The sequence below is a fragment of the Canis lupus genome, chromosome 24 (assembly GCF_011100685.1).
Source record: "Canis lupus familiaris isolate Mischka breed German Shepherd chromosome 24, alternate assembly UU_Cfam_GSD_1.0, whole genome shotgun sequence".
In the NCBI taxonomy this organism is placed as follows: domain Eukaryota; kingdom Metazoa; phylum Chordata; class Mammalia; order Carnivora; family Canidae; genus Canis; species Canis lupus.
In genome coordinates this window covers 22686847-22713440 of record NC_049245.1, presented here as the reverse complement: position 1 = coordinate 22713440, position 26594 = coordinate 22686847, and the positions used below count along the sequence as shown (strand labels likewise).

The window sequence follows — 26594 nt, the reverse complement described above, 5'->3', positions numbered from 1 at the left end:
CCTGCCCGCCCTAGGCCCTCCAGCTGATTCTCACCCATAGCCGAGACAGACCATACCTTCTTGGGCAGCAAAGGCCAGGGGCTCTTAGAAGCATTGAAATTGAGGATGGGCTTGAACAGGTTGATGTTCCAGAAGAGAATATCTCCATTGTAGGAAGAGGTCCCAAGGAACTGGTTTTGGTACTTGGCCATGCTCAGAACATCTTCCTTGTGGAAGCTCTGCCATTGGTAGCACAGGAGGACTGGCTTGGTCTTATGGAGCCTACAGAGGGCCAGAACGGGGAGGGCAGGGAACTTGGCCTTCAGTGCTCCACAGGAAGGAAACACCAAGGCCTTTTGATTCTGGGAGGCAACTTGGGAGAAGGCAGTCAGGTTGAAGCTCTGCCCCACTGACCTCATTTACTAAGCGCCTACTATGTGCCAACTACAAAGGCTCTGTCCCAGGGACTTTATATAAACTAATCTTCCAGAATTGCCCTGTTCAGACATCTGAGTAAGGATTAAAGGAGAGAAGCCATGGCCCTAACAAAGCCCTCTAAAAAGGAAGAGGCCTTGCACATTCTGTTCCCTCTGCCTAGAATGTCCCTCCTACCCCAAGCCCTTTGCTGCTTCACTGAGAAGATCCCACTCCACCCACTACATCCTCAGATGAGCCTTTCCGGACTGCCCCGAGACTAAATCAGATTTCCATCCCCTCCCCATAGAAAGTTGTACGTTTTTTTCCCCACAGCACTCAAAAGACTTTATCATCGGGATGCACTGGTGGCTCAGTGGTTGAGCATATACCTTCAGCTCAGGGCATGATCCCAGGGTCCTGGGATCGAGTTCTGCATCAGGTCCCCCACAGAGACTGCTTCTCCCCCTGCCTATATCTCTGCCTCTCTCTCTCTGTCTCTCATGAATAAATAAATAAAATCTTTTTTAAAAAAGACTTTATCATCATAAATGAAGTCATTTGATTAGCATCTGCCTCCCCCTAGGAGGATAGAAACCCCATCATTCTTGTTTATACCCATCTCCAGCACATAGCACAAAATCTAGAACATGGTAGCCTCACGGACTGATGAAGGAATGGATGGGTAAGCAGATGAAGCACTGAATGTTATTCACCATGAATTTCTTGCTTGGTCTTCCAACCACTAGGGGAGCTAGGAATGGAGGACCCCATGTGAAGTAGAGAACAGTCAGCTGCCCTTGCTACTCACATGAAACAGGTGATTCTCTTACTCCATCCAGTCACGTAGAACACTTTGTTCATATGGACAATCCCGCTAATCTAGTGAAGATGAAAGAAAACAGAGCCCTAAGGCACCTCAGAGGAAATGGCTCTGGGTCCCGCATGTCTTCCTAATCATACCAAGCAAGAAGTCAAACCTCTCCATAATGATAAGAGTTCCCTAGAAGCGATACCACCATATATTTTTCAGAATGTGCTCACAATATCCCATTTGATAGACTTGGAGGAGGAAGAGAGGGTAGGTATCCATGTCCACTTAATATGCAGATACCTACTGACCTAGAAGGTCAAATAACTAAGTGATAGGACCTGGACCAGTACTCAGATCCCTAGCAACTTGGCCAAGGGCTCCTTTGGAGTTGGTTAAAGGACTTTCATAAGAGTTAGTAAGGGGCTTAGGTCCAAAGTGGAACTATAGGCTTTGCTTTGAGCCACCCCCACAGACACACATCCCTATGATGCTCTCAGACATTTCCCAAAAAGGAGTGAGTATGTGGTTCACCTGGCCCCACTGCTAGAAATGCCATTCAGGATGGCTCAATGGTTGAGCATCTGCCTTCAGTTCAGGGCATGGTCCCGGGGGTCCTGGTATCATGTCCCGAATTGGGCTGCACGGAGCCTGCTTCTCCCTCTGCCTATGTCTCCACCTCTCTCTGTGTGTCTCTCATGAATAAATAAATAAAATCTTTAAAAAAGAAAAAAAAATCCCATCTGAAGCTCTCATACCCGGGGTAAGGCTTGCTAACAAACTGAAAGGACAAGAGTAGCTAGCACTCATCCTTAATAAAGCCAGGCACTGTTGGCTATCTTCACTTTATAGGGGAGAACACAAAGGCTCAGGAAAGCCTGAAGCCAAGCAGTGTATGGTCACAGCCTTCAAGGGAGGCCTAGAGCCTTGAGAGCTGTGCCTCACTTCTCACACAGCACCCCTGGCCCCGGCTGACAGACCAGACGGACCTCCAGCTGGTCCGGGTTGGGGAAGGTCAGCAGGCATTCACCCACAGTGTAGTTCCACATCTTTATGGTGCCGTCGCGCAAACCCGTGAGCAGGCACCGCTCGGATTCATCCAGGCACATGGTGGTCAGCTCCACTTGCTGGTCGCCAGTCACAGAGAACTCCATCATCCTCTTGCCTGTCTTGATCTCCCACACACTCACCAAGCTGCTCAGGCAGCCGCTTACCACCTGCGGGGGAGCACACAGCCGGGGCTCCTAGAGTGAGAGCATCCTCACTCCTGATGGTGGCGTCCACCTGTCGTGACTGGAACTAGCCCAGTCCCCCACCTCCCCACCAAGCACTTTGAGGACAGGCATCTGGGGCCTTTCTGCTGCCAGAAGAGCCCTCGAAGACAGGCCTTCCTCGGCTCTTTAGCAGAGGCCAGTGTCAGCTGGCGCAACTCTTTTAGAAGTAACCATATTGGTGAAATCCCCTTTAACTCAGAAATGGCATTTATCAGAATCTCCATAGAAAATAATCTCTACTTCAGAAAAGATATTTACTGAAGCATCATTAATACTGGGGTGGCGGTGACAATAGGAAAGCCACTCATTGTCCCCAAGAAAGAAACTTGAGAACAAGGGAAGGCCACTCCACGTCAGTGCAACAGGAACAGGTGGGCCTATTTCAGACCAACCCTCCTGAGAATAATCTAGAAAAGCTGGGGATTTTAAGTGTTTGAAAGCATCCCAGATCCCTAAGGTATGCAGGATGGTGGTGCCAGGAGCAGGCCTGAGAGAGGAGAGCAGAGAGGTAAATGGCCTCGTGCCACCCCGCAGCAGATACAGCCTGTCCTGCCCAGAGCCCAGGCCAGAAAAGGGGTCCCCATGGAAGTGGGAAGAGGGAAGGGGAGCCCCCTCTGGGACCATACCATGTACTCGGTTGTTCCACCCCACCCAGAGATCTCTACTCAGGACCAGGGTGCCGATCTTCCCTGGACTGGGGCTTTCCTGTTTAATGACATCCAGGAACAGCACCCACACTGAGAATCTCACACCAGCCCTTACCCGGTGCTCCCTCTCACCCTCTGTGTACAGAAGACTGTGTGTCCAGCACTGAGCTGAGGCAGGGGCAGGAGCACACAGGCTCAGAGGAGTAAGGTGATCCTCTGGCCAAGTGGTGGAGCTCCCACCCCACCTCATGCCGCTGACCCCTCTGCAGGGCTGCTTCTCATCCATAGGCCACTGCCCCACACCACCTTCAAAGCTATAAATCCTACCCCCACCCTGCCACTGTGCTGACTGCTCCTTAGATGCAGCTCTGGACACATCGGGAGGTCTGAGTCCTGCCCTATGTCACCCGGCACTCCTGTCAACCTGAGAGACCACCAGCCCCAGCCTACTCACCTGCTTAAAAATCTTGCTGTAGAGAACAGCGCACAGGGGTGTGCTATAAGTTGTGGTCCTCTCCCTTGGTTTCCCAGGCCCCTCAGTCTCCAAGTACCCTTTTAGGATCCCAATCTGTAGGTGAGGAGAGGGGCAGACAGCTGGGCAGTTGGAAGAGCTCGCCCCCAATGACTGGCCCCAGGGGAAAAACTTCCAATAAATTGCAACATCAAGACATCCTGACTGCGCATGGACCTGACCCCAGCGAGGCCTCTTGGTTTGTCAGCCTGCTTACTGATACCTCTCAACCCTACTCCATGGAAATCCAAGGTACCCTCATAACTTCTGGGAAGCTTACAGCCTCAATCTGGTGACCCCTCCTCCAGTGAGCCTTCTCTGACCAAGCCCTGCCTAAAGCTAGGCTAAGGATCTCTGCGCTCTGAGAAGCACCTGACATAAATCTCCATCACAATATGGAGGATTTTCTTCTGACATTCTCTGTTCTTCTTCTACCTCCTAGGTTCCTTGAGGGATGAGGCAATGTCTAATTAATACACTCCCTGCTCCTGCCCAGGAGCAGGGGCTTGCTCCCTCGCACACAGCACTCACTGAAAAGGTGCTACAGATGAGACTGTCTTCATTCTTGTGGAAGTAGACACTGGTGATGGGGCAGTTTCCCAGGGCAAAAAGCTTCCCGGAAAAGGACTGGAGGCATATGTAGTCCTGCATGTCCCACACACGGATATTCTAGGGAAGGTGGTGAGAAACAGGCAAAGAGGCTAAGAGTGGGTGCTCAGGGATGCAGAGGGCACCTGATGCCTTAGGATGTGAGTAGGGCCAGTGGCACCTGGCATAAGAACTTCGACATATGCCTACTGCACACGTCCCAACCGTACAATAGAGATGCTCTTCTTATACTCAGAGAGGAAACTGAGGCATCCCCTATTCAGAGCCTTCCCCCAGGGCCTCCTCCTGGAGCAGCTGCCTCTCGATGCCTGAGGACGAAGACCACGCAAGACAGCATGAGCCCCTGCAGACCCTCATAGGCTCCTCCTGCAGCCTACCTCAACTAAAGCTAGCCATAGCACACAGTGGCTACCAACAGAGTTGCAGCCTCCTTGAGTTCAGCCCAAGTTGAAGTCCCTCCAGGATGCTCATTGCTTGGAAACATCAGCAGTAAGCAGGGAACGGCCTGGACTGGAATCGACCAGACTCTGATCCATACCCTGCCTCTGCCTATCATTACTGTGAGGATTTGGGCCAGCCCATCCCGGTCCCCCACCCCTCCAGCCTCGGCTCCTGCAGCAAAGGCCATGACGCCCAATTCTTGGGGCTACCAGGAAAGTTCCAGATAATAGCAAGTGTGTGCTGTGTCAGGGAACATGGCAATCAGTGACCTAAGGGTCCTGACAACTTTCAACCTACTGAGTCCCAAAAGACACAAAAATGTGCCCTGAAGGAGCGAACCTTGAGCTGTTGGCCTGCATCACCACGTTGGCCAGAACACTCGAGCAGCCCAGCAGATGGGGTGGTACCCTGAACCAATCAATGCCTATGAGCAAAGTGACAGGCCCTGAACTTGGAAGCCCCAGGCACTGAGAGAAGGTCTAGTCAGGCCCTGAGAGCAAGGGCAGCCGGAGAAGGGTCACCAGGAAAGCTGAGGTGCGAGTTTGGGTCTGGGGGAAGGGGGAGGGCAGGGGAGTGCCTCACACGTATTGTATACCTCCTATGTGCCAGACGCGACACTGCTGCTTTACCGCCCAGTTCTCCTCTAAACCTCTCAACCCCCATCCTGTGGATGAAGGGACTGAGGCTCAGAAAAGGCCCACGGGGTAAGAAGCCAGTCTGGGTTCTATGGGAACCCAGCTCTGCTGGACCGCTCACAGTGGGGTGCAGGACTCCACCTGGGGAAGCTCCCTCTGTGCCTAGGCCAGGACCTCCTGGGGCCAGGAGGTCACACCACCCGCCTGGGCTACAGGCTGCTGCCAACACCAGCGTCTGGCTTGGCCGAACTGCATTATTACCCAGGGGCCAGCGCCTCTGCCGGGAACAGGAGCCAGTGGGAGTGGGAGAGCCCGGCTCCAGAGAGCAGCACCTTGTCCTTGGAGATGCTGAGGAGGATGCTGCTGTTCTTGCTGTTCACGAGGATGTGCGTCACGGAAGTCTGATGCCCCTTCATCATCCACACAGGCTTTTTTGAGAAGAAGGGGTTCCACAGGCGGATGAGGGGGTCATAGCCACCAGTCACTGAGGTCAAAACATGGGTGTCAACCACTAGGGGGTGGGTGCTGGGACCTTCTCCTAGGACCGGGCCTTGAGCCCCAAGCAAGTGTGGCAGGTGGGGAGTTAGGGTTCTAACCTGCCCCTTTGCTGCTCCTTCCCCCACAGCCTATACCATCATGCCAAGCAGAGCCCATGTCACCACACTGCCCCAGGCACCTACCTACGGGCAGGGACCAGAGTGGCAGGAGCGGAGCCCGGACAGAGGCTGGATACTGCAGGGCCCCCTCCTCAGCTCTATTCATCCCCATGACCCTGGCAGCCTTCACCTTCTGCAGCGGCTTCTGCAGAATATGAAGATCGCTTACCCACTAAGTTCTTGTCTGGGCAGTAATCGAAGCAAAGAATCCCTTTTCTTAAGTTCAGCACTGAAAACCTACAACAACAAAGGGGTCGGGCTGGAGGCTGGGATGGAGGGCCACAGGGAAGCCTGCGAGGCTGGAGTGAGAGGAGCTGGAGTCAGGGCCACAGGGAGGCCAGGGAGAAGCCATTACGTTTCCACTCAGGGAGAGAAGCAGCACCCAAGCAGGGCAGCCGGAGAAGGGTCAGGGCTGAGCACCAGAGGCAGGGCGGCCGCCGTGGAGCTCAGCCCAAAACCAGAAGCCCATGGAGGAGATGCCCACCTCTCCCCTGTAGGTGAGAGCACCCCCAAAGCAGCAGCAACTCCTGACAACTATAATACATCTGCCTCATCCCAAGGGTGCTCTTAATCCTCACTTCAACCATACTGAGATATGCGTCCTCCTACCTATGATACGAACTTTTTAAAAAGAAGGGCCAGAGGAGGGGAAGTTCCCAGGTGCTGTGCCCCTGGCTGTTCTGTGCTGGTTTCTGTGCTGGGTGCTGTCTCGTGCATCACCTGGACTCCTCCCATAACCCTAGAGAGTGTCATCAGCCCTATGCCACAGTGAGAATACGGAAAGCAGAAAGGCATGGGGCATCTAGATTCAGACCCAGGGTGGGCATGGCAGGAAGAGGCAGGGGGCTCAGTCACCAGTGGTCCAGGAAAAGAATAGGTGCATCTTTCCATCTGGAAGGAATAGGTACATCCAAATGGGGCTCAGAAGGGCCAGGGTGACCCAGGCAGGGGTTTTAGGAAGGTCAGGCCTAAGAGTACTGGAAGCTCTGTGCCTTTGCACATGCTGTTCCCTCTTATCCATACATCCTGACCTGTCAGCTCCTTCTACTCAAATTTACCCTTCAAAACTCAATTCAGAGGCCCTCATTGTAGGGTTCCCCAGCCCTCTAATGCAGTATGCCCTCCACTGAATTGCCCCTGAACTGGCTCCTCTGCCACTCCCTGGGGGCCTAACCTGGTTGCCTGGGGTCATCCTGGAGGCTCCCTCGCCAGCATTCCCATTATCCAGCTAAGCCCAACCCTCATTGCCCTTGTCCCACCAGGGCCCTGGCCTTTGCTCAGGTCAGGCCCCCTTCATGTCTGCATCAGCCTCCCAGCAGGTCTCTCAACCTCCAGTCACGCTCCCACTGCAAATCTGCTCTCCCTTCCATTACAAGAAGGATTCCTCGAAAAACTGAAACTTCAAGAGGAACACATCAAACACATGTATTTCATTTATTGTCAAACTAGATACATCTCCTTCCATGCATCTATGCACAGAGAAATCTTCTGGAAGAATGGTCACCAAAATGTCACTAGGAATTACTTCAGGCTGATTCACTCACTCATGCAACAAAGATTTCCTGGCATCTACACCCTTCCAGATTACCAGGGGCATAAATGAGATGTCCCTGCCTTCATGGAGTTTTCCTTCCAGAGAGAAACAGCAGGAAAAGTAAATAAACAGAGAGAAAAGGAGACGGACATTTACAGATTGTGGCAGGTCCTGCAGGGAAATAAACAGGTTGCTTTGACAGGGTCGCTTTAGGGGACCAGTATGCAGATGGCTGCTGTGCAGAGAAGGGACCAGAAGGTCAGAGAGAAGAAGGCCATGGCAAGCAGTTCAGGTGGCTTTGACTTGGTGGTGGGGGCAGAAGTAAGAGAAGAGGGGGAAAGCAGGGGACATACTATAAGTCAGTCCACACACCCAGCACAGGTTTCCTACAACTCCACCCTGCTCCTCTGCTCAGATTCACTGCTGGCTGCAAGCGCCTGAAAATTTAGCTCGGGCTGGCTGCCAGGGAGCTAAGCTCTCAGGCCCACAGTGCCTTGGAGGCTGAGTCTGACTCTAGAGGCAGAGTTTGGGGTGACAATGCCAGACCCCACCCATGGAGGCTGCGCTGAGAGGTCCTGGCCTGGCACTAGAGGGCAGCAAGCAGTCAGTGGTGCCAGCTGGCAAGTGTACTGCGTGCAGACAACCCCAAGGGCATGCGTGCTTGCATGTGTATAAATACATTCTCCAACCTGTCCCCCAAATGCATCTCAAATCCCTCCATCTCCACCCCACTGGGTGATTCCAGGCCATCAGCATAGGTGGCCTGAATTGTTACAATGGCGTCATCACTGGGGTCCCCCGTCTCAGCACCTGACCACTCCACTTGCAGCCGAACAGCCAGAAGGATGCTCCTGCACATCAGACCATGCCATTCCTGTACTCCAAACCTAAAGACTTGTTTATATTTCTTACAACATAATTATAAAAAAATATGCTTGAGTCAACTGGGGGAAGATTAACTTGGACTCAGTACTAGTGACATTAAAGTATTATAGTATTTTCTCTACTTCTCTGTGTTTAAAATTTTAGTAATGAGAATGTTTAAAAAGTAAAAACAAATAAGAAACAAGGGCATACCAGGCAGGAAGGAACAATTCAAAGGCACTGTTGGCCCACAGGACAACTGAAGTTGAGCGTGCCCAAACCACAAGGTGGCTGACCAGTGTGGCTGGAGTAGGAAGGTAGAAGAGGTGAGATGAGGAGAGCAGCAGGGACAGATAATGGAGACCCTCATGGCCAGGAGGAGGTGATCCTGTGATAACCACCTGCCACTGAGACCCAATACATAAATAAAACAAGAAGCTCAATGAAACACATATCACAGACGTGAGGTATCAAAGTCAAAGACATGAGCCCTGCTGCAAATCAACTCCAAGTAAAATCGCAGCACACAGCCTCACCCAAGGCACAGAAGCCAAGGCTGAAGCTCCCTCACTACATCAGGCCTTCACTGGGGCCCCCTCCAACCAGCAACTGGTGCCAGGGCTTGGCAGGGGGATGTGTGCAGAGCACTCTGGGTAACCATGAGGCTCCCCGATTCAAACCTTTGCTCTAACACAGGCACTTCCTCCCCCCACCCCACCCCCGAGTCTCAAGTTTCCGATCTGTAAAACGAGGAGTTGGAATGAATTAGCCCTATCGTCCCAGGATTGAATTTCCCTCTGGAAAACAACCAGGGCAGGAAGGAACAGACAGAGACAGGGCCAAAATGGCCTCAGTCGTCCTGCTGTGTCTCATTCAGCTGCTCCCCCAACACAGGCATCCAATCTCCTGCTGCTCTCCAGAGAAGACGGGGTGCAGCTCACGGTTCAACCTGCCCAGGAACAAAATGTCACAGACCCAAAGGGCCCAGGGGGTAAAGACCTGCCTCAGGAGGAAAACAGGAAAACAGCAAAGGCAAGGGGGGGGGGGGGGCGGGAATTCCTCAGGAGAAAATATCTACTGTGAAATGCACAGTGAAAGATACACATAAGAGGCACCCGGGTGGCTCAGTCGTTAAGCATCAGACTCTTGATTTCAGCTCAGATCATGATCTTGGGGTCATGAGATTGAGCCTTGCATTGATGTGGAACCTGCTTAAGCTTCTCTCTCTCCCTTTCCCTCTGCCCTTGCCCATCCTCTCTCTCTAAAACAAATAAATAAATCAAAATAATTTTGTTTTCTTTAAAGATTTTATGACAGAGAGAGAGAGAGAAGGGGTGGGGGGAGGAGAGAGAGAGACAGAGAGCACACAAGAGACAGCAAGCACACCAGCAGGGTGAGCAACAGAGCAAGAGGGAGAAGCAGGCTCTCAGCTGAGCAGGGCTCCATCCCAAGACCCTGTGGATCATGATCCGAGCCAAAGGCAGATGTTTAACCGATGACAGAGCCACCCAGGTGCCCCAAAAAATTTAAAAATAACTTTTAAAAAGGTACACATGAAAATGATAGAAGTAAGACACTTGAGAACAGAGTGAGACAGTGGGGATTGGGCAAGAAGGCTTGAGCTTTATTTATGTTTTATTTTTTACAGAGTCAACCCATGTACATGGACTTACTAGTGTGACTAATCACTGACAAGTAAGGAAGGAGGGAGGGAGGGAAGACAGATGGAAGGAAGAAGGGAGGGAAGGAGGACAGATTGAAGGAAGGAAGGAGGAACAGAAGGAAGGGAGGGAGGCAAGGAAGGAAGGAGAGAGGGAAGGAGGGATGGAAGGAAAGGGAGGGAAGGGAGGGAAGCAAGGAGGAAAGATGGAAAAAAATCCATCTTGTGGTAGAGGAACTCGGAATAAAGGAAAGAGATTAGAACCATCTCCAAAGAGTAAATGCTGCCAATTATTGACCATATACCACAAACAGCAGTCACTCAAGTAAGCCCTGGGATAAGGGAAAGAAACACTGCTATCACCCCCTTCTACAGACGAGGACATTGAGGGGCACAGACATAAAGCAACTTACATTCATTCCTCCATCCAGAAAATACTTTTCTGACTGCCTGCTTTACACTATGTGCCAGCTTCTGTGCTGAGTTTTACTTACGTATGTATTGGTAGATAAAAGAGGCTTGTTATATTTTTGCTGCTGGTGGTGATGATTAAAACCAGACTCTGTAAAAGTTCTTGTCACAGGAAAAGAAAATGTAACTGTGTGCGGATGGTTGTTAACTATTATTGTGGTGATTATTTCCCAATATATACAAATACCAACCAAATCATTATATAGCACATCTGAAACTAATACAATGTTATATGTCAATTATATCTTAATTTAAAAAAAGAAAAGACTGCAGAGCCCAGGTGTGAACCACCATACCACACTGTTGGCCCACAGGACAACTGCTGCTTCCTCGGACCCACCGAGATCCACAGGATGCTGCTGTCCTGGAGGTGGGCCCACTCTCAGCAGGGGTGGCCACATGTGGCTCAGATGAAGCCAGAGCCTCCGTCACTGTACCATCACATCCCCCCTCTCCTAAATGCTCCCCCTCCCAACTCCAGCCCAGAGAGAGGTGCTCCTTACTTGGGGCTCTCTGGGGCTTTAGATGGCAATGCTATTAGCACCAGAGAGGACTTCTCAATGGCCGAACAGGAGGCCACTGTGTTCAGCTGAGGAATGAACTTGACCTGTTGGCACCAGTTGGGATGGAGAGCCTAGAAAGAGAGTGGCAGCGGTAGAGGCTGGCAAGGCCAGGAGGTCAGCATGTCTAATGCTCTCTAGTGATCACAGTTCTAACACAGCGACATGCCCCCCCACTCCCGGTCCCAGCCCAGTCCTGACCCATCACTTGTCAGTGAGATAGGTGAAAAGCGCCAAGTCTGCTAGCATGTGAACTCTTGTTTATAAGTTAGAGGACAGGCAAGGTCAGGCCCATGTGACATCACTGCCTGTCACCCCATCCCACACAGGAGAAAGGATGGATTGGAGTCAGTCAGGGCCACAGTCCCTCTTATCCACAGGGAGCCCCACCATGGGGGAGCAGGTGCTTCCCTGCCCACTGCTGCCCACTGTGCTTCAGGACCTGATGTGTGAATGTGTTCTGGTACAACTTGAGCAACAAAAGGCTGAGGCCCAGCAATAAAGGAGGTGGCCTGACTGCATAGGCTCTCAATTCTCTAGCTCCGGCTCTGCGGTTTAGCCCTGTGCTTGGCCTCCCAATCCAGGGAGTCTCCTTTTCAAGACAAGCGTGGAGGAGGTTGTTAGGCACTGAGCTAGATTTTGCATGCACTGCCTCACCGAGGGTCTATCACAGTGAAGACACCGAATCCAGGGCACCTAACAGAACATGGGACATGTACCTGGGGTGGAAAACCAAGCCCAAGATGAGATTCCTACAGAAGATGGAAAAGAAGGTACTCATACAATATGTGCCAGCTTCTATGCTTCTGTACCCGAGAGGGTCCCAGGGAGACCCTAAGTGCCCGTCCTTAGGAGCTGCCACTCCCATGAGGGTGACCGGACAAGGAAGCAATAGGTGGACGATACAAAGTTGGGAGGTTGGTAAGCTGTGATAGTGTGATTTACAGTAAGGAATATATATATATTTGGTCTTCATGCCCATTTCTGGCACAGAGCTCCTAAAACCCTTGAAATTTCCTAGTGATGAGACAAAGGTATCTTAATATTCATAACAAACTCTTTTGACCACACCTGAGTTGACATTAATGAGGTGACTTTTGGAAAGTCCCTGAGGATGAGGACTGGTTGCCAGGGGAACCGACCATGAGATTGGAGGGTTCGACCTTTCAGTCCCACCCTCCTGACCCGGGAGAGAAGAGGAGCTAGACATTGAATTGACTGCCAATGGACAATGATTTAATCAGCCGTTCCTATGTAATGCCACTCCTAAAAACCCAAAAGGACAGAGTGCAGAGAGCCTCAGGCTGGTGAACATGTGGAGGGGCGAGCCCTGTACCCAGAGAGGGCAGGGAAGCTCTGTCCCCCCTTCCCCATACCTTGCCCTACACATCTCTTCCATCTGGCTGTTCTGAGTTGTTTCCTTTTATAATAAACCAGCGATCTCGTGAGTAAAACATTTCCCTGAGTTCTGTGAGCCACTCTACCAAGTTAATCAAACCCAAAGAGAGGCTCATGCAAACCTCTGATCTATGACCAATGGGTCAGAAGCCCAGGTGACATCCTGAACGTGTGACTGGCCTGCGAGGCAGAAGGGCAGTCTTGTGGGACACCCCTCAACCTGTAGGCTCTGATGCTATCTCCAGGTAGACAGTGTCAGAACTGAGCTGAATTGGAGGTCACCCAGCTGAAGTCCAAGAACTGCATGGTGGTATGGGAAAAGCACTTGGGTATTGGTGTCAGAATCCTAGAAGCGCTGCTGCGTGGAGGGACACAGGCCTGGTCCAGGCTGGCTGCTGAGGGCCCCGGAGGAAGCAGAGAAAGGGGGGTGCAGGGACCCAGAGAAGAGCACAGCAGCTGAAGGATAGACTGTAACAAGGCCTTGAGGTGGGAAAGGCTTGGCGTGTTCAGAGAGACCAGCAAGGTCACTTGCATTCTGCGGTGGTGCAAATACGAAGAAGCAAAATGGGCAACAGGCCAGGGGTCGGATCACTTCACATCCTGATGGTCACAGTAAGCACTGGAGATCCTGTTTGAACACAATGAGAAGCTACTGGGGCGGCAGTGGTGAGGGGTGGAGGGTGCGGTTGAGCAAAGGAGTAACAAGGCTGGTTCTAGCTCATGATTCCTCTGGCTGCTGAATGGAGGGAGAGAAGCACTGCATGGAAAAGGGAAGTGCAGAACCAGCCACAAGGGACAACCCACTGCAGCTATCCAGGAAACAGAGAGGTGGAGTCTGCCAGGACCAGGCTGGAGCAACCGAGGTGGGGAGAGAGACAAGCCATGCCAAGGATATCTATGTTCTCTGCAGAGAGAGCCACAGGATCCAACAGCTGCCTCCCTCCCTCACAGTGACCAAGCCCCATGTCCTAAGACTGAACCCAGGGGGCAAATCCTTTTTCTGTATTGATTTTTGAAGGGTGTGTGTATGTCCACATAACTACCATGGTAAGGGGCCAAGCAAAGATACAACTTACCTTTAGCCAATAACTCCTGTACAAAGGAGACTTCTCATTTAGAAGCTTCCGTGTAGAAACTTTGGTCCAGTGATCTGATAGGAGAGAAGACCAAGGTCCACCCTGCCTTTGCCTGGCAGCAAAACCCCAGAGGACACCTTGAGTTGGTTTGCAGCTCCTGTATGTCTCAAAAGTCTTTTCCATTCAAATGCTCGTTCAAGCTTCACCGTGTTCTGGTGGGTTGAGTGGGGGGAACTTGACACCCAGAACACAGACCCAGGCAGATAAGCACTGCTGCCCAGAGCTCCTCTGCCAGTGTGCACAAAGCTGGTCCCATATCTCGGGCTCCTCACTCTCCCCTGTGTACTGTGATCTACACAAGTTGATTCTCATTTAAGGAGCTCCAACTCTACTAGAGTGGAGAACAAACTGAGACCCTAGGCTCTATTTGTTCTCAAAAGGATCATCTGGAAGTTTACTATCACACTTCAAAACATACGCCCCACCTTGTCCAGCAAAGACACGTTCCAAGAGAAGCATCCAGCAAGCATGCCTGGAACAACCGCCCTAAGCACCTAAGAAACCACTCATGGCCAACGGACAGGCCCAGGATCCTCCAAGGAAAGGCCCCCGGTGCAAGCGGGAAGGGTTGAAATGGACAGAGCCAGCAGTGACAGGGACAAGTATAGGTCAACCTGCAGAGCGGGCTTAAAGAGGTTGATCAGGACTGAGACAGTCTGGGCTCAAGTCTTAGAAACTCCCAGGTAAAATGGAATAAAGAAACAGGGGCCTGGGGGCTTGTGACAAGCATTTCACTGCTGCAAACTCACCAGCCCCACCTTGTAGGGGCAGGAAGAAGCTTGGAAAGGAAGCCCCAAGGGGTGGAATGTTGCTGAAGTGGGGCAGGCTCTGTGGGTGCAGGAGGGAGGAAGCTTAGCCGGGCTGCCTGCAGGCAGGTTTGCCTGTCTGCTTCTCCCATGAGGCTGGTTGAGCCCCGGGAGGTCAGAGGAGGTAGTCACTGTGTCCTTACTGCATGCCTTACCCTGCAGGCTCTCCTTCCACCTTATAGAAAAGCCATGAATTGAGGATGCTCATCCTTGTTTAATAAGGGAACTGAGGTACAGAGAGGTTAAGCAACTGGCTTCAGGTCACACAGAGCTGGTCTGTCCAGCTCCTCCTAAGTCAGCACACTGATGGCCCCCTTGGTGTGTATAGCAGCCTTCAGGCAGCATGTGGCATGGAAGGACTCCCATCCTACACTCCAGCTTCCTTTGTACCTGCTCCAATCTCCTGTCTAACACTCAGCTCCAAGACCACCACCACCTCCCATGCCAATTCCCAGGGCGGTGCAGCATGACCACAGCCAGGCAGCCAACCTGGTTGGGTCAGGGCAAGCACCAGGGGCAGAGGCTGATGAGGCAGGAATGTACCGGGTGCCAGCCCACTGCTGTGTCCGGGGCTGGATCCATATTCCATCCAGCCAGTCGGGGGGAATGTTGCCCTGTCAAGCTTGGCAGGAGGTATCACCAAGGCCTGGGAACCCCTGGAGAGTGTCCTGCTCAGAAACTCTGACTGGAAGTCAAAGGGGCTGCTCTGGCGTCCTGGATAGAAGGGGAGTCAGTGTCCCCATGGGCTGGGTCCCCTGGTAGCCCAGGGCCTCCTCGAGATGGATGTGATGCAACCTAGAGACCTGACAGTATACACCAAAGTCTCGGTTCTAGATGCGGTCCAGCTCAGCCAAGGCCCCGAGAGCCCCAGGCCCCAGAGCTGGGATCTAGTGCCCTTGGCAGAGCAGCCCCGAACAGTACCCTGGGGTACAGCCCAGCGAGGAGCTAAGGTTCAGACTCTGGGGCAGACTGCCTGCTTCATCAGGCGGCTTACCCTGTGGGGCCTATGCAAGTGCTTCACCTCCTAAAGTACCCTTCCTCTCCTCTTAATGGGCTGTAACAGCAGCAGCTCCCTCCTGGCCATGGGTGGGGGTGATGTGCCCAAAGCACTCAGCACACAAGTGTTCCAGAAATGTCACTGTGCTTATGCATGTTTATATCCACGTTGAACCAGCCTCTCCCTTGGGCCTCACGGAGCACTCCCACCCACGCGCACAAAGGCAGTGCCCCCTCCCCACAAGGAGAGCAGAACCCTCCTCACCACCATGGAGATAGATAGTGCTGTCATCCCAAGACCCAGAGTGGGTGAGCGACTTCCCCAGGATCACACAGCTGGCACAAATTCTTTCTTGCTGGAATGGAGTGGGCCCTGAAGCTTCTCCCCTCCTCACCCTCACCCTCAACCATGTCACCTCTCACCTTCAGAGAGCTTGCCTTTTTCCTGAGCCCCCTCTGGCTCCTCTGTAACCTTACCACCCCCTGTCCCCCAGGCCACTCTAAGCTGAGCATATGGGTAAACTGCTGCCTGGGCTTCTGAAGAGGCCAGGGGCTCCTGCACTGAGAGACAGGAGAAAGAAGTGCTCCTGGGCCCAGAGCCATCTCCTCCCCCTCCCCCAGTTCCCCAGCATCTTAGCTACCCCATTTGGAGGTCCTGGGAAGGATTCGAGGGTTGAACAGCCCGTGGGTCACATTGTCAGAGGTGAAGACAATGACATTGCCTTTGGTGTCCCCGTAGCAGAATACACCTCTGTGATAGTCGGACCTGAGGGAAGGGGAGACAGAGGCCAGCTTGGGTGCACCAGCTACAACCCTCCACGCTCCCAGTCTCCAACAACCTTCCTCCACCCGGGAGCCAGAGCAGTTCCCGCACAACTTTCCAGCCTTGCCCTCACCAGCTGACAAACATGGGCCTAAACACCCTGATCCAGATCATCGGGGAACCAGGTCCAAAAGCAATCATGAATTTTTTTTAAACCAAAACATGGGCAGCCCCGGTGGCACAGCGGTTTAGCGCCGCCTGCAGCCCAGGGTGTGATCCTGGAGACCCTGGATAGAGTCCCACGTCAGGCTCCCTGCATGGAGCCTGCTTCTCCCTCTGCCTGTGTCTCTGTCTCTGTCTCTCTCTCTCTGTGTCTATGAATAAATAAAATCTTTTAAAAAATTAAAAAATAAATAAGCCAAAACAAATGGGAGCAGCTGGTGGCTCAGTGGTTGAGCTCTGCCTTCGGCTCAGGTCATGACCTGGGGATCCTAGGATTGAGTCCTGCATAGGGCTCCCCATGGGGAGCCTGCTTCTCCCTTTGCCTATGTCTCTGCCTCTCTCTCTGCCTCTCATGAATAAATAAATAAAATATTTTTAAAAATAAATAAGTAAATAAAACCAAAACAAATGAAACCCTGGTCTTCCAGATGCTCATTATCAACTCACCCTTACCGATGGATGTGCTATTCCCAGAGTCCTTGGCCCTAGAGGGACAAGTTTCTGCCAGGATTTGATGGCTGACTTGGTCAGGTCATGGGAGAGAGAGGGACCAATGACCAAGTGACCTCCTAGGAGAGTCAGTTTGGTAAAGAGGACATAGGCACACTGGGTGGGAACCCTTCCTGGGCTGTTTCCAAAGAGTCTTTCTGGGAGTCCCAACGCTGCTGGGTGATGTGGCTGCCAAGACTGTACCAATCTCCCCTGAGACTCACCAATAGTCCATGGTCAGGACACAGCTGTCCAGATCAATGAAGGTGAAGGCCCGGGCACAATTATGGTTGGTAATATCAAAGAACTCTGGGGAAGAGACAGAAAGGGAGGCATGCATGGAACCCAAGCCCATGTCCCAAGTCTTGGGGGTCTCTGGTGACAACATGCATCATCTGCTTCCCAGCTGCAGTACCCCCAGAGGACTCTAACCCATGCCCGTAGTTGGCTTGGTGACAGGTCTCTCTCCAAGTGCAAGTACGTGCCCTCCAATGGCCAAGAGCAGGCCTAGGGAGCTGTCAAGGACTCACCTATTTTCTGGTCAGTTGATGCAATCGCAATCAGGTTCATGTTATGGAGACACACCATATCAGTGACCCACATCTGCTGGTTATAGGGCTGATGGATCTGGTTAAGCTGGCCAGAGGAAAGGCAGAGGAGATCTGGGCCAGAGAGGCTTGGCTAGCAGAACACACCAGGATCCCATGAACCCTCTCCTGCCACCCAAGGGCCTGGAGCCAGCCATAAACCTGGTATGGAGCCCAGCGCCCCTTCCAACTACCAATGGGGCCTTGGGTAAGTTCCCTAACCTGAGTCTCAGTTTCCACATCTGTAAAATGGGCTTAAACAACACTCATCCTTACAAACCCTTTTTAGAGCCATATGACAAAGTTTTAAGTATTTTTTAACATTTATTTTTATTTTTTTAAGATTTTATTTATTTATTCATAGACAGAGAGAGAGAGAGAGAGGCAGAGGGAGAAGCAGGTTCCACGCAGGGAGCCCGACGTGGGACTCGATTCTGGGTCTCCAGGATCACACCCCAGGCTGCAGGCAGCGCCAAACCACTGCGCCACCAGGGCTGCAGTATTTAAATTTTTAAATACTTAAAAATTTTAAGTATTTTTTAAAAGATTTTAGTTACTTATTTGAGAGAGAGAAGACAAGTGGGGGAGGGGGTTGCAGAGGGAGAAGCAGGCTCCCCTCTGGGCATGGAGCCAACCCCAACATAGGGTTCAGTTCCAGGACCCTCAGATCATGACCTGAGCTGAAGTGAGGGGCTTAACCAACTAAGCCACCTAGGTGCCCCACTCATCAAAGATTTAAATGTGCATGGCTTATGATCCCAGGATCTATTTCCAAGCCATATCTATGGATGTGTTCACACATACTCACAAAGAAGTGTGTGTGAGGACGGGGCCTGCCACACTGCTAGGATAGCAACAGGCCATGGACTGACTGCAAAGGAGAGCTGATATAAATCCACACCACAGATCTCCACCCAGACATTACATATGAGGGAGGTGTGCACCTGCCATAGAGAATAGTCACCAGGATCTATCATTAAATAAAAAAACGCAGCACTATCATGTGTATATTTTAAAAGAGGGGGTGGGAGATGTACATACAGGCTAACCATGGGAAAGCACCCCAAAACTGGTCATAGCAGTTGTCTCTCAGGATAGAATTAGGGTCTGGGCAATGGACTTTCCATTGTCCCTCTGTGGGTCTGAATCTTTCCCCCACCCTAGTTTTATTGAGATACAAGGGACATATAACATTGTATTTGTTTTTGTTTTGTCTGAATCTTGTCTACCATCTGCAGGTGTCGCCTGGTTCAAGTGGCTTGAACAAGAAATCGTCCCGCCAGGTTGTGAGGTGCCTTTCCGTGCTCACATAACAGCCATGCAGACAGAATTGGAGCAGCACTCCAGGTAGGGGAGGCCACACAGAGACGCCTGTCAGCAGTAGCGGGCTTGGGGGAAAGAGGAAGCCAAGGAAACAGGAGGCCAGCCCAACAGGCTCAGGGTCAGAGAGGACGAGAGCTGAGGTAGGGTTGGCCAGCTAAGGAACTTGTAGTTTACTCCCCAAATTAGGCCACGGACTCCAAACTGAAGAAAGCAGAGAAGAGTACAGTGTGACACAGAAAGGAAGGGGACCTTTAGGGCAGCTCCTCCAGATGGGTGTGCAGAGGCAGGAGCAGGAAGTGGACCTTTCCATCACAACTCAGAGACACCAAGAACATAGAGGCCTGTGCTGGTGGCTGTGCAGTGAAGACAATGGGCCTCTAACCCACACACAAGAGAGGGGGTGGTAAGGCCACTGCCTCCATGTTCCTCTGAGAAGCCCAGAGCCCCAAGGAGTTCTAGTGATTTGTCCAAGGTCGCACAGCTGGGAAACGAAGCCCAGCCCCTCTTCCCCCAGATTCCAGGGTTTTCCATCTGCATGCAGTGGGTGCTCACGGAAGGTGCTTGCTAGATCGCTCCTGCCAACAACCACTTGCCCAAGGAGCCCCTCAAGGAGGAATGCTGGGCCGTCCAGGAAGCCTCCCTCTGTCCTCAACTCTCTCAGACTTGGCCTCTGAGGGGCACCAACGTGACCGAGTAGCAGCCACAACCAGGAGTTCAGGCTATAATGTGCCCCCTCAATACCAAAAGAAATGCACAGAGAAAAAGAGGGTGGAGGATGCCAGAAACCCTAGCCTCGGGACCTCAGGTGTGAGTCTGCCTTGGTCCTGGCTACCAAGTCCACCCATGAGAGTCACTGGGCCTCCACGGACCTGAGTTGTCTCCCTAGGCAACTGAAAAGGGACCAACCAGAGCCGTCTGGCCCCCTGGGATACAGATCCCGCCCCACCCCCCCACCCCCCCCTCCAATGCATCTACAAAACACTGCTGTTTCACAGGCTTATGAAAGCCTTCCTCCTGCTGGCAGCCTTCTCAGTAAGCCTTCCTTCTCGGGGGAGCTGTGCCTTCATTTTTTGGACAATTCTGGACTAGCCTGGCAACACTAAGTACACAGCCAGCTTTCCTGAACATTTTCTCACTTACTGCTTTTGGTCAGGAAGTGACCGCACAAAGACAATGATGATGTCAGCTTGAATTTGTCTGGTACTTGCTGTGAGCCTTACCCTACTCTGACTGCCATATGGGCATTGTTATGTCATTAAATCCTCCCAACAGCCTGAGGGGGTTACATGACCCCATTTGATAGATGAGGAAACTGAGGCATGGAGGGCTATATACTAACTATCCAAGGTCACAGAGCTGGAAGGTGGCACAGTCAGGTTCTAAGATGGGCTCCAGAGCCCACACTCACAACTGCTGTGATTTCCTGCCCGGTACCAGGGAAGGATTCAAATCAGTGGTGCTTGGTGATGGAGCCGTTGTGGCAGGGAAAGGTCAGGGAACTGATCTCTAACCCAGAAACCTTGGTGGGTGATGACCTGGGGCCCAGGAGAGGGAAGCCTGGCGGCCAGGGAGGGCTCCAGTGACATTCTATTTGGACAAAATGGGTATAAGGTGTCTCTGTTAGACATCGAAGTAGAATGCAACTTTGAGATGTCATCCTGCTTACAGAAGAGAACTGTAAGGGTCTCCGTCCCACAGTGAAGCCAGAATCCTGGCCTCAGAAGCAGTGACTGCACATGCGGGGTGCTTAGACCAGGAACCCCAAGAATAAGCACACTTTGGATCCGGGTCACCTTCACTATTTGGGTACAAAGGCAAAGGTGCTCCGACCACCCCATATGTGCTCCACAGGTGGGCCCCCCTCACCCTAAAGGAGTTAAGCAGCGAGAAGGATTCAGACCAGATCTGCAAGATCCCGTCCTTGGTGACAGTCAGAAGGTGCCCCATCTTCTTGAACCGCTGAGTTAAGAACTGCACCTTCACAATCTCGCATCCATGGTTCCTGAGGAAGGGGACAGGAGAGAGAAGGATTCAAACGAATCCGGAATGAGGAGCACAGAGGAGGAAAGACAAAGCAAGCAAGGGGGGCTCCACTAGCAAGCACACGATGCATGACTCTGCCAAGCAGTTTTCTACCATTAGCAGCTGTGGCCGAAAGAAAGCTCCCCCAGTAGGCCGCTGGTATGAGATAGGGTTCCACAGCCATGGGCTTCTCCCATCACACAGCCAGTACACTTCCTCGTGATGGGATGGGGTCAGAGGAGGCAGGGAATGGAGGTCTTTTGCAAACCTTCTTTTAAGTTCTTCTTACAGAAGGTGGTGACTGGAGGGGTGGCTTGCAACTGAAAACTTCATGATAACAGTTTCTGGCAACTCGGAGAAGGGAGTATAATGCAAGCATGAGATAAAAGTGGACAAGGGGCAATGTATCCAACAGAGAGCCCCGTGTACCTGCCTCCTCATCAACAAGGCCATGCCCTGAGCATAGGAAACGGCTCCTGTGGCCTTCCCAGCAAGCTACAGTGATGCATTCCAGTGGTTTCTTTCCTGCTCCAAGTTGGCTAAGCTGGCTGGCAGCACCATTTTGATTTCTGGACACAGCATGGCACATGCTCCCCCACCTGATGTTCCCACACCTTCAGGCCCCACCAGGGCCAGTAGTGTTACCTCACTTCACAGGGACCCAGGGAGAAGCATTTGCCTGGAGTTCTGTCCATAAACTAGAACGTAGGCACTTCGATCCCTACTCCAGCCAGAACCTTTTCCAAATGTCACTGTGGACACTGTGTGACCTGTGGCTGAAGGCTAACCCACATCACTGTGAAATTCTACCTCGAAACAGTCTCAGCAGAAGAGAGGGTGACAGTATGTCTGAACATGGCTCCTCTCTCTACCCTCCCTCCCCTCTCCCACTGCCACCTCTCAAGTCAGGGCCACAGGTCTGAGGGGTGAAAGGTAAAAGCCATGAAAAGTGAGAGGAGCCCTCGGGAGGTGTTATCCCAGAAGGCCAGCGCCTCCACCTGCTGGACTGCAGCAGATCCCAGAGAGGGTCGTTCAATGATCTTGGCCCAGGATCAGGAAAGAGCAGCCAACTTTTAAGATGACCCTTTCATGAAGGTAATTGAGTATTATTTGGCTATTTTCTCTGCCAAGCTGGAAATGCTCTCCGGGTTTGAAGGTTGAACAAATAAAAAGGACAAGAAAGGAACAGGCTTCTTGACATTTTTGGTTCTGGCTCTTTAAGCACCCTTGGAAATCTAAATGTTCCAAGGAAATAATAGAAAGACCTGTGAGGGCTCAGCTATGTCAAGCGAAGTTTTTAGGTCAAAATGTATGGTTATAAAATCCTTCATCTTTCATATATATTGGCCTCAATTAAATATTGACCAAAATTGTTTTAGTTGCCCTTTCCTGGTTTTCATTATATCATCTCTCTGAATCTCCAGGTGCTCCAGGGCAGACTGCTTCAGGTTTACAGTCTTCCCCACAGCCTGCTCTGGGGCTGGTCCCAAGGACAGACCCAGCCACAGCCCCTCCTAACCAGGCCACAATTGCAGGCCACCAAGCATTGGATCACAGGACCTGGCTCCCTGGCCTCAGCTGCCTGCACCTGGCAGGAGGTGTGCAAACCCCCAGTGATCTCTGGGAAAGGAACTCCGGGAACAGGCCTGGGCCACTGGCCAGAATCCACTGGAGGGCTGCTTTTTCTTAGGAAGTTCAGAGGGGTGGGGGTAGACAGAACCATGCACAGAAAGGAGACTACATGAAGGTCCAGAGGGCACAGTGGAGAAGAGCCATGAGGAGGAGCAAGCAGGCAGGGAGAGGAGGAAATCAAGGCAAAGGCAGAGCCACATGCTCCAGGAGGGACCTATGGCCCACTGCAGCCTCCAGGAGCAATTTCCTGTGATGGCTTTTACTCCTTGCCATGTGAGCCATCTGCACTCTGGATGAAACCCCCAGACCCACTTAGCACCAGCAATGGGAGGAAGCAAGCAGGGGGAGCAGAATATGCTGCAGGGACAGGGAGAGTCAAACAGGGCAACCCCACCACTTTCATTTTGACCTCTCCAAACCTGTTTCCTTGTCTGTAAAGTGGGGACACGGTTACCTTAATGCTCAGGCTTGCCTACAGGGTTGAGTGGCTGAAGTGAGTGCCAGACCCCTGGTGGCCCCACAAGGAGTGACTCAGGGATTTAGGGAGGGGCACTCACTACAGAGCCTGTCCCTACCTTGTTCTTGTTTGTACACACCCCTTCAGTCCAGGGAAACACTCCTTACAGGGGAATGATCCTCATGGGAAGGTGGAAGTGCAGGCGGTACTGGCTTGTTCTCATCCTCTCCCTTCTCTGTAACTCCCGCATCACGTAATCCACGTACTCCTGCTGCCTCGGGAAGTAACACAAGACAGGAAAGTGTTGGCTGAGCCATCAGAGCACTGGGCTTTGGGAACCCATGCCTGGCTTCCAGTTCTTCCCTCATCTTTCCTAGCCTCTTCTAAGGGGCTCTCTGGTTGCTGCTTCCTGGGGCTGGCCAAAGAGAGTAGCCAAGCAACTGAGCTGTTCTGGGATCTGGGACGTGTGAAGGGCCTAGCAACAAGTACATAGCAGCACCGCCCTCCTTAACGCGTTTCTGTAATGCTAAATACGTGTCTGCATCATCTCCACATCCAGCATCTTGTTTGAATCTCTTTTTTCACCCACATTTTATGGATAATAGGACTGAGCCCATAAAAATAGAGATGAGTTGTCCCAGCTCATATAACAAGTTAACAGCAGGGAAAGACCAGAAGCCAGGCAACTACGGCAACTCTAGAATCTACTGATGCCTCATGAAGGCCAAAACAGACCACCACGTGAACCTATAAAGAAAGAGGGAGTTATTAAGATCATTGTGTAGATAGCAAAGAATTCTGGAAACAGGTTTATTAAGAATAAAAAGAGTATTAAGAGAAATGAAAGAAAAAAACAAAACAGCATGTTTGCCTGAGCCGGGGGGAGGAATGACAGAGTAGTTAACACACAGGCTTCCTGAAGCAAACTCCTCAGGTCTGAAGACTAGCTCAGCTGCTAACTAGCTCTGTAACTCTGGGCAAGTTTCTTAACGTCTTCATGCCTCAGTTTCACAATCTGTCAAATTAAGGCAAATACCAACACCCACCCTGTACAATTCCTGCAAAGTTTAAGTAAAATAATACATAAAGTGCTTAGCACAGTGCTTGGCATCAAGGCTAGTTATCATTGTCAGCATTGCTATGTCAATACGTCAGACTAATTTTTTGCACTTTGCTGTATCCTTCTGTATTTCATATTTTTAAATGGTATATCTACTCATCATAGAACATATAGAATCGAGGGGGGTAATGCTCTAGAACCCTGACATTTTGGGATTGAACAGCCACAGGTCTGTCTGTTGGCTGAGTGATCAGAAACCGTCTATTATGGTGGTTGTGGCATCTTCCAGAACTGAATGGGGGCTGGTGTGCAGGAGAGCCACCTGGCAGGTGGGTGGTACCCTTGCTGCTTCCCTGTGTGCTGGGAGGCCTCAGGCAAAAGTTACTAACATTTGTCATACACCCTCCCATTCCCTAGGAGAAGAATGAGCTGCAAGTAGCCCCACTTACAGAAGTCTTAGAAAGGTTCCCTCTACCCAGCAAGCACCCCAGAATCCACAGGAGGCTTTCTGATGGCTTGACCACCTCCCCATCTTCAACCCTCCACATGTTCTACAGGTCAGCCACACCTGGATCCCTCAGGCTCCCTCCAGCTACCTGAGGCAGCAGAGGCACCCTCCTCACCCAGGTAATGGAGCCATTACAGTCTGTGTCCACCTTCAAAAACAGCGCCTCTAGCATCTCATCTGACGCATTGCTCAGAATCTTCTTTATGGCCTTAATGAAAGTCTTCATGTCCAGGGCTTCAAAAGAGAAGAAAAAACATCATCCACTCCATGGCAAATCACTGGGCCTGTCAGCAGCCACGGTGCCCTTGGATGTCTGGGTGCTGAGGGAGGACACAGAGAATGTTTGCTGTCCCTTGAATCTCCTCTATCTGTTCAGCAATCAGCCCACCTGATTCAGTGCACACCTTTCACGCCAGAGGACTGTGTGGGCCCCACAGCACTGCTGGGTGAGGGGATACTAAAAAAAGATCAGATCCCATTTCTAAGACAGGCCAGGCACTGAGACAAAGAAAATTGATGAGGGATGCCTGAATGGCTCAGTGGTTGAGCATCTGCCTTCAGATAATCCTGGGGTCCTAGGATTGAGTCCTGTATCAGGCTCCCCATGGGGAGCCTTCTTCTCCCTCTGCCTATGTCTCTACCTCTCTCTCTCTCTCTCTGTGTCTCTCATGAATAAATAAAATCTTAAAAAAAAAAACTGGTGAAAATTCAAAAAAGAAAGAAAAAAGAAAAAGAAAGAAAGAGAAAACTAATGATGGCAAAAAAAGAGACACAAATTAATTCAAATATACAAATAAAGAGGTGAAGTGCGTCTCTTAAAGGCAATTAAAATGCCAACTTTGGCTAGAGGCAAAGCTGGAGAGGAGAGGAACAGAGGGTAGGGATAAAATACTCTCTCCACACTGGGTTTTGTGACTATAAGGGAATCTGTCTGCCAATGTGCCAATATCCCGTAGATTTTTTTTTTAATAATCATAGTCTATAAAAAGTGCTTCTAGAGTTCCCTCCAAATATCTGGAACCCTCACCACAATCTGAAGGCAGTGCATTTTCTGGTTCCGCTCAGACCTCACCTCCCACTACCATCCCCTACATTCCTGGCTCCAGCCATAATGTCCCCACGCTGTTTCTCACACCACCAAGCATACTCCCACCTCAAGGCCTTTGCACCATCTGGGCCCCTTCACGAGGAAGCCTTCCTGAGAACTATCTAGGGAGGCCCTCTACTCCCAGCACCCAGCTCCACTGCCCCCCTCCTCAACTTTCCTCATCACTGCTCTAGCCCATGAGTTCCACGAGTACAGGATGAGCCTGTGCCCTCTGTGACTGGTTTCTTGGCACACTACACACACTTGTTCCCGAGTTTTGCTGTTGGCACTAGGATGTGGCCATGACGATATTGGGTGCTTCTCTGTGTTTATTCACACTGACCATTTAATGAGAGAGACTCATGAGAAAACTGTGGGACGCAGAGGTGAGGTCATGTGTCCAGGGTCACGGGGTGGTGCCTGAGGCTGACCCTCACAATCTGATCCTTCCATGTATGAGTTGGGTGTCAGTCAGATGGCCATCATGACACAGAGTCTTCCCTTGGGAGGGAGCCAGGAGCCAAAGAGCCTTTGTGTAGCGATGAATGAACAAATCCCTCTTGAGAGCACTACAGGGATCAACCAGCTCCTTTCTCACCCAAGAAAGGAGCTGGCTGTCTAAGAAGTCATATAGATTATTTGTCACCATGTTATTTTAATACATTTTTTATTAAGTTTACCAAACACTTTTTTGAAAATTGCAAGAGAATAGACACAAAGGTATTTTGGAAAGGAAACATACACTGTGGGGTCCAGGCAGGGCCCCTTTCCCCTCTAAAAAACAACTCTCACCCACCTCTAGCCAGATGGTTAATTAACCACTCAAAGTGATATATCACTTCCTTGAGGGGGGAGGGGGGATCACAAGCAGGATCAGGCAGGAGGACACTTTCTTGGGGGGGCAGGAAATGTTTTATAACTTGATCTGGTAGTTACATGAATGTATGCATGTGATTCCTTGAGCTGGGCCCCAATACCCATGCATTTTATGGGAGGTAAATTATGCCTCACTGTAAAAGTGCCTATTTTACTTCTAAATTAC

General features: G+C 51.3%; 1 protein-coding gene across 13 annotated transcripts in view; it reads right to left on the bottom strand.

The window, feature by feature from the left end:
- EFCAB8 (EF-hand calcium binding domain 8) overlaps nucleotides 1-26594 on the bottom strand; it is a 69906-nt gene that overhangs the window by 28686 nt on the left and 14626 nt on the right. For 8 of the 13 annotated variants that reach the window (XM_038571984.1, XM_038571992.1, XM_038571993.1 and 5 more), the window contains 15 exons: nucleotides 24581-24699; nucleotides 23065-23168; nucleotides 20653-20788; nucleotides 17407-17512; nucleotides 17101-17185; nucleotides 16044-16168; nucleotides 13541-13614; nucleotides 11010-11140; nucleotides 6147-6214; nucleotides 5654-5805; nucleotides 4168-4305; nucleotides 3580-3693; nucleotides 2194-2421; nucleotides 1205-1275; nucleotides 57-261 (listed from right to left, as the gene is read on the bottom strand). In XM_038571984.1, the coding sequence (XP_038427912.1) occupies nucleotides 57-261; nucleotides 1205-1275; nucleotides 2194-2421; nucleotides 3580-3693; nucleotides 4168-4305; nucleotides 5654-5805; nucleotides 6147-6214; nucleotides 11010-11140; nucleotides 13541-13614; nucleotides 16044-16168; nucleotides 17101-17185; nucleotides 17407-17512; nucleotides 20653-20788; nucleotides 23065-23168; nucleotides 24581-24699 (1856 nt within the window). Of the gene's footprint in view, nucleotides 1-56; nucleotides 262-1204; nucleotides 1276-2193; nucleotides 2422-3579; nucleotides 3694-4167; nucleotides 4306-5653; nucleotides 5806-6146; nucleotides 6215-11009; nucleotides 11141-13540; nucleotides 13615-16043; nucleotides 16169-17100; nucleotides 17186-17406; nucleotides 17513-20652; nucleotides 20789-23015; nucleotides 23169-24580; nucleotides 24700-26594 lie in introns of those variants that run through there. The other 5 variants (XM_038571990.1, XM_038571989.1, XM_038571995.1 and 2 more) reach the window with 5 other exon arrangements.